Source organism: Hyla sarda, chromosome 6, assembly GCF_029499605.1.
Source record: "Hyla sarda isolate aHylSar1 chromosome 6, aHylSar1.hap1, whole genome shotgun sequence".
In the NCBI taxonomy this organism is placed as follows: Eukaryota; Metazoa; Chordata; class Amphibia; order Anura; family Hylidae; genus Hyla; species Hyla sarda.
In genome coordinates this window covers 70,462,363-70,475,225 of record NC_079194.1, presented here as the reverse complement: position 1 = coordinate 70,475,225, position 12,863 = coordinate 70,462,363, and the positions used below count along the sequence as shown (strand labels likewise).

The 12,863-nt window shown below is 44.6% G+C and overlaps 1 protein-coding gene across 4 annotated transcripts in view; it reads right to left on the bottom strand.

Annotated features, from left to right (window-relative positions):
* CSF2RB (colony stimulating factor 2 receptor subunit beta) overlaps positions 1-12,863 on the bottom strand; it is a 129,464-nt gene that overhangs the window by 107,387 nt on the left and 9,214 nt on the right. For 2 of the 4 annotated variants that reach the window (XM_056524089.1, XM_056524088.1), the window contains exon 2: positions 226-298. In XM_056524089.1, the coding sequence (XP_056380064.1) occupies positions 226-286 (61 nt within the window). In that variant the 5' untranslated portion in view covers positions 287-298. The other 2 variants (XM_056524087.1, XM_056524090.1) reach the window with 2 other exon arrangements.

The following is a 12,863-nucleotide window of genomic DNA, read 5'->3' as shown; positions in this document are numbered from 1 at the left end:
CCATCCCTGGCAACCAGACACCAAACACAATTCCAGTCCAAATTCTTTGTAAGAGGAAAATTGAACAATAATGCCATGAATCTCCAGAAGTATTGCTATTTCTTAAATACATACATGACAGCTTATTCTACAAATTATCTGAAAGTGCAGATACACTATTATCTTTGTATGCAGGTGAAAATCATCTACATAGTCTGTGTTACTATAGAGAAACACTATACATACCTTGCATACCCTGCATGTACTGTAGGGTGCTGAGTAAGATAAATAACCCCTGTGTCCCCATTATCTCCACATCCTACAAAACGGGGAAAAAACAACTGTTACACATGTTCCTACAAGGTTGACATAAGAATTTTACTATCTCTTCCAGCCTTGCATAAAATGTTATTACACTACTAGTTTCCTGGCCCTCCACTTCTGGGTCTTTGCCAACATGGTCTAATGTCCTGCCAAGCACTCATGGGGCGAGCCATGTTGTTGGGGTATGTGCTAAGTTTTGGCTGCTGTATTGACACGGACCTGGAAGTGGACGGCTGGGGAGCAAAGATTGTTATAACATTTTAGATTTTCAGAAGACCCTTTTAAGCTGGTCAACTTCAGCTCAAATGTATCTGAATCAACATGTTTGGCTTACTTTTTCCTAGTTGAGTGGTCTCAAACTGTGGCCCTCTATACGTTGCAAAACTTCAACTCCCAGCATGCCCGGATAGCTGGAAGTTAAAGTTTTGCAACATCTGGAGGGCCACAGTTTGATACCACTGGCCTAGTGTGTATTAACAGCTTAAAGGGGTTATCCACCATAAGGTGATTTTAGTACATACCTGGCAGACAGTAATGGACATGCTTAGGAAGGATCTGCACTTGTCTTGGGGCTAAATGGCTATGTTGTGAGATTACCATAACCCTGTGGCTAGCTTTCTGTGAACTGGTATTTGCTGTTTGACTTTTCTTCTTTTGCCTACAAATCCCACAATTCCATTTTCCTCCCTCCCACACATCAGCCACACCTCCAGCTTAAAACATAAATGAGCTGCATCCATTCAAATGACCTGTGGTTTTCAATCAGGGTGCCCACAGCTGTTGCATTAGTTGCAGATTGATGTTTCTCCCACCAATCGATCCCCCTACCCATTGAAGCAGACAGGCTCCCTGTCATCATCTGACTAGTGAGTCAGGTCTCGGCCGCATTGCAACCTAGGAAAATCTGAGTCAACAGTCATTTTGTATGCTGATAAAAATAAATATTGGGGTGAAAATCACAGAAGAAATGTGATAAAACCGTCACACACAGGTAAAGACACTATATTATGAACTACACTAACTTTACAGCCCCTGTAGCATAGTCAAATAAAAAAAATCCTGGAATACCCCTTTAAATGGGCACTGTCAGATACAAAAACCTTTTATATGTTGTACATCTTGGCAAAACTTTAACCTTTTAATATACTTTATAAGAAAATGTTATTTCCTTTTTCATCATGGCTTATAAAATCATGGCTTTGTCCAAGATGTTGTTACCCTAGGGGCAGATGGCATTAACCCCTTGAATTCATGACGCCAGGGCGCGGTTTAGCCTAAAATTTCCCGAAGGTATACCGCTGGATCCTGGGCACGGGGGGCAATAAAGACTCTGACGCCAAGTTATGGACAACGGTAGCTTTAAGGTGACAGAGAGACCTTAAGGGCTTGCTGGGACTTGTAGTAGGACTGGACAATTGAATGCAGACCACACTGACTTGACAGATGACAGGGACTGACTTGCCTTGACTCATAAAGCTGTGACTTTAGCTTACTTGCATTGATGGTGGTTGCAAGACTAGACTTTGAGGTCTCCAACACTCTGGACACACACACTAGGCCCGACTGCACTGGACCTCAGCAGGAAGCAAGAGCTAAGAGAGAAGGGAGAAGCTCCACCCAGGGCCTATATGGGGGAGACTAGCAGGGAGCCCATAGGTCACTCTTGGGATCACCTGGTCATTGGTACCTCCTGGGTAACTATCACATGGTATATCACATGGTATAACTCTTAAAGTGATAAACTGAATGCTGCCTGACAGGGCAGTGAAGGTACGGAGTAACATCTCCCGTACTGGGCCACCGAATTAAAGCACAGGCATGGACAAAGTCCAGTAAGTGAGGGTGGGCTAGCACTCCTCTGTGCTCTCTCTTGTCTGATAGTACTCCTCTGTGCTCTTTCCTGTCTGATCGGACACACCTGTGCTCTCCCCTCTCTGAAAGTACTGCTCTGTGCTCTCTCCTGTCTGATAGCACTCCTCTGTGCTCTCTCCTGTCTGATAGGACTCATCTGTGCTCTCTCCTTCTGATAGTACTCCTCTGTGCTCTCTCCTGTCTGTCTGATAGGACTCCTCTGTGCTCTCTCCTGTCTGATAAGACTCATCTGTGCTCTCTCCTGTCTGTCTGATAGGACTCCTCTGTGCTCTCTCCTGCCTGATAGTACTCTTCTGTGCTCTGTCCTGTCTGATAGCAGAGGCGGCTCTCTAATTAGGCAATTTAGCTGGCTGCCTAAGGCCTTGCGCTAAAATGGGCCTCGCGGCCGCCTACATTGTGTAATTAGCCCATTCCCACAGAATGACATATATAAATGTCATGATGTGCAGGTAGTTCGCGCATCATGACATTTATATATGTCATGCAGTGCACCCGGCGATGCGAGGCATCGCACGGGTTAACTTGCAGAAGTCCCACTGTTACCAGCGGGGGACAACTTCTGCAAGCGCCCCAGGACCATCTGTGGATGGTCCTGGTCAGCGATCACTGTGATTGGTCCCTGTGGACCAATCACAGTGATCGCTGACTGGAGGGGTTAAAGTTCAGATCCCCCTGCTGTGCCTGCCCCTTGAAGTCGGACAGAGCGAGGGAAGAGGATCCCTGGAGCTGCGGGGGGGCCGCGGCACATACCTGCGGAGGGACCGGCGGGGACGGCACAGCAGTAAGGAACAGGGACCGGCGGCAGGAGGCGGCGGCAGGCAAGTGGAGGCAGCAGTGAAGATCGCCGTAAAGTGATATTCACTGCTGCTTCTAGGAGTTTCAAAACTACAAGCTGTAATTTTCCAAAATCTGGATGGCCGCAGTTTGGAGACCACTGTGCTCTTCCAGATGTTGCAAAACTACAACTCTCAGCATGCCCAGACAGTCCAGGCATGCTGGGAGTTGTAGTTCTGTAACATCTGGCCCTTCAGATGTTGCCGAACTACAAGTCCCAGTATGCCTGGGCAGTCTGGGCATGCTTGGAGTTGAAGTTTTGCAACAGCTGGAGGCACACAAGTTGGGAAACACTGAGTTAGGAAACAATGTTTCCCAACCAGTGTGCCTCCAGTTTTGGCAAAACTACAACACCCAGCATTCCCAGACAGCCGAAGGTCATGCTGGGAGTTGTAGTTTTGCAACAACTGGAGGAGAGCAGTTGGAAGACTGCTAAGTAGTGTTGTCCAAACTGTAGCCCTCCAGATGTTGTGAAACTTCAACTCCAAGCATGCCCAGACTGCCCAGGCATGCTGGGAGTTTTAGTTCGGCAACATCTGAAGGGCCAGATGTTACAAAACTACAACTCCCGGCATTCCTGGACTGTCTGGGCATGCTGGGAGTTGTAGTTGTGCAACATCTGGAATAGCATAGATTGAAGACCACTGCCCAGTGGTCCCCAAACTGCAGCCCTCCAGATGTTGCAAAACTACAACTCCCAGCATGCACGGACAGCCAAAGGACATGCTGGGAGTTGTAGTTTTGCAACAGGTTTGCACAGGGTACATTCACATGGGTGGGTTTACAGCGAGTCTCACGCTGCAAGTTTGAGATGCAGCAAATTTTCCACTGCATCTCAAACATCAGGTACGGGGCACTGTTTCCAAAACACAGCCTCCAGCTGTTGCAAAAAAACAACTCCCAGTATTGCCAGCCACCCATTGACTGTCCTGGCAGGCTGGGAGCTTTGCAACAGCTGGAGGCACCCTGTTTGGGAATCACTGGCGTAGAATACCCCTATGTCCACCCCCTATGCAAATCCCTAATTTAGGCCTCAAATACGCATGGCGCTCTCTCACTTCGGAGCCCTGTCGTATTTCAAGGCAACAGTTTAGGACCACATATGGGGTATTTCTGTAATCGAGAGAAATTGCCTAACAAATTTGGTGGGGCTTTTTCTCCATTTACCCTTTAGGAAAAGGTAAAGTTGGGGTCTACTCCAGCATAGCAAAAACAAAAAAACAAAAAGTGCGCTAAGAGCCTCCATTTTGTTGACCAAGTGTGCTGCTGCCATTTTCTTTTTTTTTTACATGTTTTGTATTTGCAACAGCAGCGTGCACCCATGTATTGGGCATAGGTGCTGGCTACATTTTTTTTTTTGCTGTGCAATTTGAGAGCACTCCTCTGTGCTCTCTCCTGTCTGATAGTACTCCTCTGTGCTCTCTCCTGTCTGATAGTACTCCTCTGTGCTCTCTCCTGTCTGCTAGCACTCCTCTATGCTCTCTCCTGTCTGATAGCACTCCTCTATGCTCTCTCCTGTCTCATAGAACTCCTCTGTGCTCTCTCCTGTCTAATAGGACTCCTCTGTGCTCTCTCCTGTCTGCTAAAACTCCTCTGTGTGCTTTCCTGTCTGATAGAACTTTTCTGTACTCTCTCCTGTCTGATAGCACTCCTCTGTGCTCTCTCATTTCTGATAGGACTCCTCTGTGCTCTCTCCTGTCTGCTAGGACTCCTCTGTGCTCTCTCTTGACTAATAGCACCCCTCTGTGCTCTCTCCTGTCTGATAGCACTCCTCTGTGCTCTCTCCTGCCTGATTACACTCCTCTGTGCTCTCTTCTGTCTGATAGGACTCCTCTGTGCTCTCTCCTGTCTGATAGTACTCCTCTGTGCTTTCCCCTGTCTGATAGAACTCCTCTGTGCTCTCTCCTGTCTGATAGCACTCCTCTGTGCTCTCTCCTGCCTGATTACACTCCTCTGAGCTCTCTTCTGTCTGATAGGACTCCTCTGTGCTCTCTCCTGTCTGATAGTACTCCTCTGTGCTCTCACCTGTCTGACAGCACTCCTCTGTGCTCTCTCCTGTCTGGTAGAACTCATCTGTGCTCTCTCCTGTCTGATAAGACTCCTCTGTGCTCTCTCCTGCCTGCTAGCACTCCTCTGTGCTCTCTCGTGTCTGATAGGACTCCTCTGTGCTCACTACTGTCTGCTAGAACTCCTCTGTGCTCTCTCCTGTCTGATATGACTCCTCTGTGCTCCTGCCCGCTAGCACTCCTCTGTACTCTCTCCTGTCTGATAGGACTCCTCTCTGCTCTCTCCTGTCTGCTAGAACTCCTCTGTGCTCTATCCTGTCTGATAGGACTCCTCTGTGCTCAATCCTGTCTGCTAGAACTCCTCTGTGCTCTCTCCTGTCTGATAGGACTCCTCTGTGCTCTCTCCTGTTTGATAGGACTCCTCTGTGCTCTCTCCTATCTGATAGTACTCCACTGTGCTCTCTCCTGTCTGATAGCACTCCTCTGTGCTCTCTCCTGTCTGATAGCACTCCTCTGTGCTCTCTCCTGTTTGATAGAACTCCTCTGTGCTCTCTCCTGTCTGATAAGACTCCCTCTGTGCTCTCTCCTGCCTGCTAGCACTCCTATGTGCTCTCTCCTGTCTAATAGGACTCCTCTCTGCTCTCTCCTGTCTGCTAGAACTCCTCTGTGCTCTCTCCGGTCTGCTAGCACTCCTATGTGCTCTCTCCTGTCTAATAGGACTCCTCTCTGCTCTCTCCTGTCTGCTAGAACTCCTCTGTGCTCTCTCCGGTCTGCTAGAACTCCTCTGTGCTCTCTCCTGTCTGATAGCACTCCTCTGTGCTCTCTCCTGTCTGATAGCACTCCTCTGTGCTCTCTCCTGTCTGATAGCACTCCTCTGTGCTCTCTCCTGCCTGATTACCCTCCTATGTGCTCTCTCCTGTCTGCTAGAATTCCTCTTTGCTCTCTCCTGTCTGATAGGACTCCTCTGTGCTCTCTCCGGTCTGCTAGGACTCCTCTGTGCTCAATCCTGTCTGCTAGAACTCCTCTGTGCTCTCTCCTGTCTGATAGGACTCCTCTGTGCTCTCTCCTGTTTGATAGGACTCCTCTGTGCTCTCTCCTATCTGATAGTACTCCACTGTGCTCTCTCCTGTCTGATAGCACTCCTCTGTGCTCTCTCCTGTCTGATAGAACTCCTCTGTGCTCTCTCCTGTCTGATAAGACTCCCTCTGTGCTCTCTCCTGCCTGCTAGCACTCCTCTCTGCTCTCTCCTGTCTGCTAGAACTCCTCTGTGCTCTCTCCGGTCTGCTAGCACTCCTATGTGCTCTCTCCTGCCTGATTACCCTCCTATGTGCTCTCTCCTGTCTTATAGCACTCCTCTGTGCTCTCTCCTGTGTGATAGAACTCCTCTGTGCTCTCTCTTTTCTGATAGGACACCTCTGTTCTTTCTCTTGTCTAATAGGACTCCTCTGTGCTCTCTTCCATCTGATAGTACTTCTCTCTGCTATCTCCTGTCTGATAGGATTCCTCTGTGCTCTCTCCTGTCTGATAGCACCCCTCTGTGCTCTCTCTTGTCTGAAAGTACTCCTCTGTGCTCTCTCCTGTCTGATAGGACTCCTATGTGCTCTCTCCTGACTAATAGCACTCCTCTGTGCTCTCTCCTGTCTGATTGCACTCCTCTGTGCTCTCTACTGCCTGATTGCACTCCCCTGTGCTCTCTCATGTCTGATATGACTTCTCTGTGCTCTCTCCTGTCGAATAGGACTCCTCTGTACTCTCTCCTGACTAATAGCACTCCTCTGTCCTCTCTCCTGTCTGATAGCACTCCTCTGTGCTCTCTCCTGCCTGACTGCACTCCCCTGTGCTCTCTCCTGTCTGATATGACTTCTCTGTGCTCTCTCCTGTCGAATAGGACTCCTCTGTGCTCTCTCTTGACTAATATCACTCCTCTGTGCTCTCTCCTGTCTGATAGCACTCCTCTGTGCTCTCTCCTGTTTGATAGGACTCCTTTGTGCTCTCTCCTGTCTGATAGCACTCCTCTGTCCTCTCTCCTGTTTCTGTGCTCTCTCCTGTCTTATAGTACTCCTCTGTGCTCTCTCCTGTCTGATTGCACTCCTCTGTGCTCGCTCCTGTCTGATAATACGCCTCTGTGCTCTCTCCTGTCTGATAGCACTCCTCTGTGCTCTCTCCTGACTAATAGCACTCCTCTGTGCTCTCTCCTGTCTGATAGGACTCCTCTGTGCTCTCTCCTGCCAAATTGCACTCCGCTGTGCTCTCTACTTTCCTATCAGACAGGAGAGAGCACATGTAAGTGCTATCAGACAGAAGAGAGAGCAAAGAAGAGTACTATCAGACAGGAGAGAGCACAGAGGAGTGCAATCATGGAGAAAGTGTGTCGGGTGCGTTGTCATACTGCGGCCGACACGCCTGCTGCATAGGGAGAGCTGCGGCCCCGTACAGGACATTGTGGGGGTTACCAGTGTTCGGACCCCCCCCCCCCCCCACAATCAGACATTTATCTCCTATCTTGCGTACAGGGGATAATTTGTATAAGGCTGCAGTGCTCCTTTAAGGACACAGCTAGTACAACACAGGAGTGGCACCACACAGCCATCTACGTGGTATGGTCAAATAAATTGCATTTTCGTTTACTGTACATCAGTACTGGAAAAGAAAATATGATTTATCAGTCCATACAATTTAATTATTCTATAGTCCTGTTTACATGCCCATTGTAGGTGCTGCCATTGGTGGACAGGATCAAGTGTGGACACTTTAAACTATCTATGGCTTTTCAGCCCCACATGCAGCAAGCTGAGGTGTATTTGTTCTGTGTTCTTACACCTTTCTATCATAAACAGCAATAACTTTTTCAGCAATTTGTGCTACAGTAGCTCTTCTTTGGGATGTTCCTTTTTTGGGATTTGACCAGATGGGTTAGCATTTTCTCTCCACAAGCATAAGTGAGCTTTGAACACCTATGAGCCCATCACCGCTTAACTGGTTGTTCTAACACTTTTGACTGGTAGTAAAGGGAAGATGTCAGCTCTAGATCATGTTCAGTGCTTAGGTGTCAAGAAGGCTGTGTGAGCTGCAGCAGGCATGCCTTCTCTTTCCCCCATGCCTCCCTGCCTTGATTTACTGACATACCGAGCATGTTTTTCAGCATTATGCATATAAATCAAAGAATGGAGGAGTGGGGGCAGAAGTTGTACATACTGCAGCTTAGCATAGCTTTGTTGAGGCCTGAGCATGACCTACAGCTGACACATTCCCTTTACCCCTAAATTCAGGAAACACCCTAAAAAAAGTTGCTGTTTTAGAGGTTGTCTCACCCTGTCATTTAGTCATCACTATGTAGCCCCTTGTCAAAGTTGTTCGCATCCTTATGCTTGATGATATTTTCTCTGCCAAAAACAACCTTGCCATTGTTATTTCATTTACCTATGTTAAGGCAATACTTTATGGTGGCTGCTACTGTAAATGCTAAAGATTTTCGGTATGGAAACACTGTGCAGAAAATCCACAGAATATACACTTAAAATATCTAAGACATCTTGGACTATCTCTACCAGAACAATTTTAGAAATTTGACAGCAAACATAGCATTCACTATAGTGAACCTTAGTACAACCAACAGATAGGCATGTGGCATTGCTATAATGTACATTCACGTATGCTGGATAAGGAGATGTAGAAAATTATATACAGCCAGAGATGCCTTATATTGTAATTTTTATGCTATATTGATAGTACATGGTTCACAAAATCAAATATCTTACAAAATGCCAAAACAAGTAATGGATTTACATGATTTATGATAGAAATATCTGAATATACAGTAACAAAAAGATTGTATCCTCCTATGCTTCCTCGTGCATACAAATATATGTACTCACTCAGACTGCAAGTTAGCATAGCTTGCACATGTATTTCATCTGTTAGACAAATTTCAGGTTGTCCACTATCAGATCTATTGTCTTGTATCTTACCTGGTGTTTTAGGATCTAGATGTGTATACGCAGATGTGGGCCATATAGTGAAGATGGTGTTTGTCCATTCTTTGTGTACATGTGCAAGAGAATGTGGTTGACTATATTCCTGTATGTTCTAACCCCTTACAGGAATAGGGAAGTGTCTTGATGTCATGACCATAGATAGGTGGGAACAAAAATGTTTTCATTTCTGGAAATTCCAAGTAATACAGTTCTATTATAAAGGGTTATCTTGTGACAGGGTAGATTGACACTCTGAGGAAGAATAGAGAGCAGAATGGAGCTAAACACCTTGGACTTGAAATTGACAGATTTTACTTACACAGCAAACCCCTGAGACAGGGCATAGATATTTTATACAGATGTAAAACAGATCAATGTCACTGTCTGAAACCCTGCTCCCATTGACTTTAATGGGAGCCAGGAAAATGCAAAAAAGAGATATGTCACTTATTTTCCAGTCAGTATAGTCCTGAAGCTTTCATTAAAGTCAATTGGATCTCCGTCCATACATACCAAGCTACATCCACCACCATGGTGCCCGCAGCTTTGACAGAGTTGCGGCACAGCAATTTTTTATGGCTGTTTCTTTTGCCCAAGCAAACTCACCCTCAAGGAGGGAAAGTAGAGGCTGTGGTGGTGTTTGCCATGGTCCTCACACTAATCGCTTATTTAGTGTAAGGGTAAAGTCACACAAGTGTATTTTGCTGCAGCTAATTTTGCTACCCATTGACTTCATCGAATAGAAAAATCTGTTGAGCAAAATATGTACGTGTGAACCTACCCTAACAATCCGAATGTAAAATATAAACTGTTCTGTCATCGGGTTTGGTCATGACTGGCAAATGTAATGACGGAACTGAAAAACTATATGTTGATGTGTTTTAAGGAAGTTGGAATGTTAAGAAATAAGTAATGTCTTTATACTTAATTTGTGGTTAGGGCTACATTGTATGACTGTCGCACCCTAAATACCTACACTAAGCAGCTTCGGTTACTACATTAATGTGAACATCATATCCTAAGCACCAACCACCTAACTAAGCAGCTTGAGGTGCCATAACTGCTGCATGAGAGTGCACCTAAAAGGGGGCAAAACCCAGAATTTTTTTTAACATAGCCACATATTTAACGAAAATACACATTACTTGCTAAGTGAGATCCTGAAGACTTCATGAGAACAGTACTGCTACCATAACATAAGTTAACACAACAGCCTACACATTTAACCCCTTAAGAACCAGGCCAATTTTCACTGTAGGACCAGAGCATTTTTTGCACATCTGACCACTGTCACTTTAAGCATAAATAACTCTGGGATGCTTTTACCTTTCATTCTGATTCCGAGAATGTTTTTTCGTGACATATTCTACTTTATGTTAGTGGTAAAATGTTGTCGATACTTGCATCATTTCAATTTGATGAAAAAATTGAACATTTTGCATTTTTCTAACTTTGAAGCTCTCTGCTTGTAAAGGAAATAGACATTCCAAATAAATTACCGGTATAGATTAATTCACATATACAATGAGGGACATTTATCAATGTTTGCTTATGTCTTCCTTTTTTTTTGTAATTTTTTCCTTACTTTTTTTTTGCTTATGTGTGACTTATTTATCAACTGCTTTCAGCCTGTTGATAATTTTGTTTCACGTAAGCAATTTTTCCTTTTTTACTTTGGTAGTAGCTTTTTCTGCTCCATGTTTGAGCTGGAGTAAATTTAGTCAATTTTTAATGCTGTTGCGACTTTTTTTGCGCAGTTGCGACTGTCGCAGTTAATAAATGCCTGACTACCCGTAGTCCATTTTAAAATTATTACTACATAGTTAATTTTTGGAAAACTTGCTTTTCTCTCTTTCCAGTCAAAATGTCGCACGAAAAATCGCGTAGTCGCAGTTGCGACAATTTTGCGACAATTATAGTAAAGAAAACCTGACTAAACCCGTTGATAAATGTCCATAAATATGTCTACTTTATGTTTGCATCATAAAGTTGACATGTTTTTACTTTTGGAAGACATCAGAGGGCTTCAAATTTCAGCAGCAATTTTCAAATGTTTCCCGAAATTTTCAAAATCTGAATTTTTCAGGAACCAGTTCAGTTTTGAAGTAGATTTGAAGGGCCTTCATATTAGAAATACCCCATAAATGACCACATTATAAAAACTGCACCCCTCAAAGTATTCACAGTGACATTCAGTTAGTTAACTCTTTACGTGTTTCACAGGAATAGCAGCAAAGTGAAGAAGAAAATTCAAAATCTTAATTTTTTACACTCGCATGCTCTTGTAGACCCAGTTTTTGAATTTTTACAAGGGGTAATAGGAGAAAAATCCCCCCCAAAACTTGTAACCCAATTTCTCTCGAGTAAGGAAATACCTCATATGTGTATGTCAAGTGTTCGGCGGACGCAGTAGAGGGCTCAGAAAGGAAGAAGCGACAATGGGATGTTGGAGAGTGAATTTTGCTTAAATGGTTTTTGGGGGGCATGTCGCATTTAGGAAGCCCCTAGGGTGCCAGAACAGCAAAAAAAAACAAAAAAAAAAAACATGGCATAATATTATAGAAACTACACCCCTCAAGGAACGTAACAAGGGGTACAGTGAGCCTTAACACCCCACAGGTGTTTGACAACTTTTTGTTAAAGTTGGATGTGTAAATGAGAAAAAAAAAATCACAAAAATGCTGGTTTTTCCACAAGTGTTACATTTTTACAAGGGGTAATAGGAGAAAATGGCCCCCAAAATTTGTAACCCCATGTGTTGACATCAAGTGCTCTGCTGGTGAACTACAATGCTCAGAAGAGAAGGAGCGCCATTGAGATTTTGGAGACAGAATTTGTTTGGAATGGAAGTCGGGGGCCATGTGCGTTTACAAAGCCCTCCGTGGTGCCAGAATAGTGGAACCACCCACATGTGACCCCATTTTGGAAACTACACCCCTCACAGAATTTAATAAGGGGTGCAGTGAGCATTTACACCCCACTGGCGTTTGACAGATCTTTGGAACAGTGGGCTGTACAAAAGAAAATTTACACTTTTCATTTTCACGGACCACTGTTCCAAAAATTTGTCAGACACCTGTGGGGTTTAAATGCTAACTGTAACCCTTATTACATTACATGAGGGGTTTAGTTTCCAAAATGGGGTCACATGAGGGGGAGGTCCATTGACCTGGCACTATGGGGGCTTTGTAAACAAACGTGGCCTTCAATTCTGGACACATTTTCTCTCCAAAAGCCCATTGGCACTCCTCTTCTGAGCATTGTAGTGCACCCACAGAGCACTTTACATCCACATATGGGGTATTTTCTTACTCAGAAGAAATGGGGTTACAAATTTTGGGGGGGGTTGTTTTCCTATTTTCCCTTTTGAAAATGAAAAATTTAAAGGGGTATTCCAGGCAAAACCTTTTTTTATATGTATCAACTGGCTCCGGAAAGTTAATTAGATTTGTAAATTACTTCTATTAAAAAATCTTAATCCTTCCAAAAGTTATTAGCTTCTGAAGTTTTCTGTCTAACTGCTCAATGATGATGTCACGTCTCAGGAGCTGTGCATGATGGGAGAATATCCCTATAGGAACTGCACAGCTCCCGGGACGTGAGTCATCAGAGAGCAGTTAGACAAAAAACAACAACTCAACTTCAGAAGCTAATAACTATTGGAAGGATTAAGATTTTTTTAAAAGAAGTCATTTACAAATCTGTTTAACTTTCCGGAGCCAGTTGATATGTAAAAAAAAGTTTTCGCCTGGTATACCCCTTTAAGGAAACACCAGCATTTTTGTGAAAAAAAAATGATTTTCTTCTTTTTCCCATCCAACTTTAACGAAAATTCATCAAACATCTGTGGGGTGTTAAGGCTCACTTTACCCCT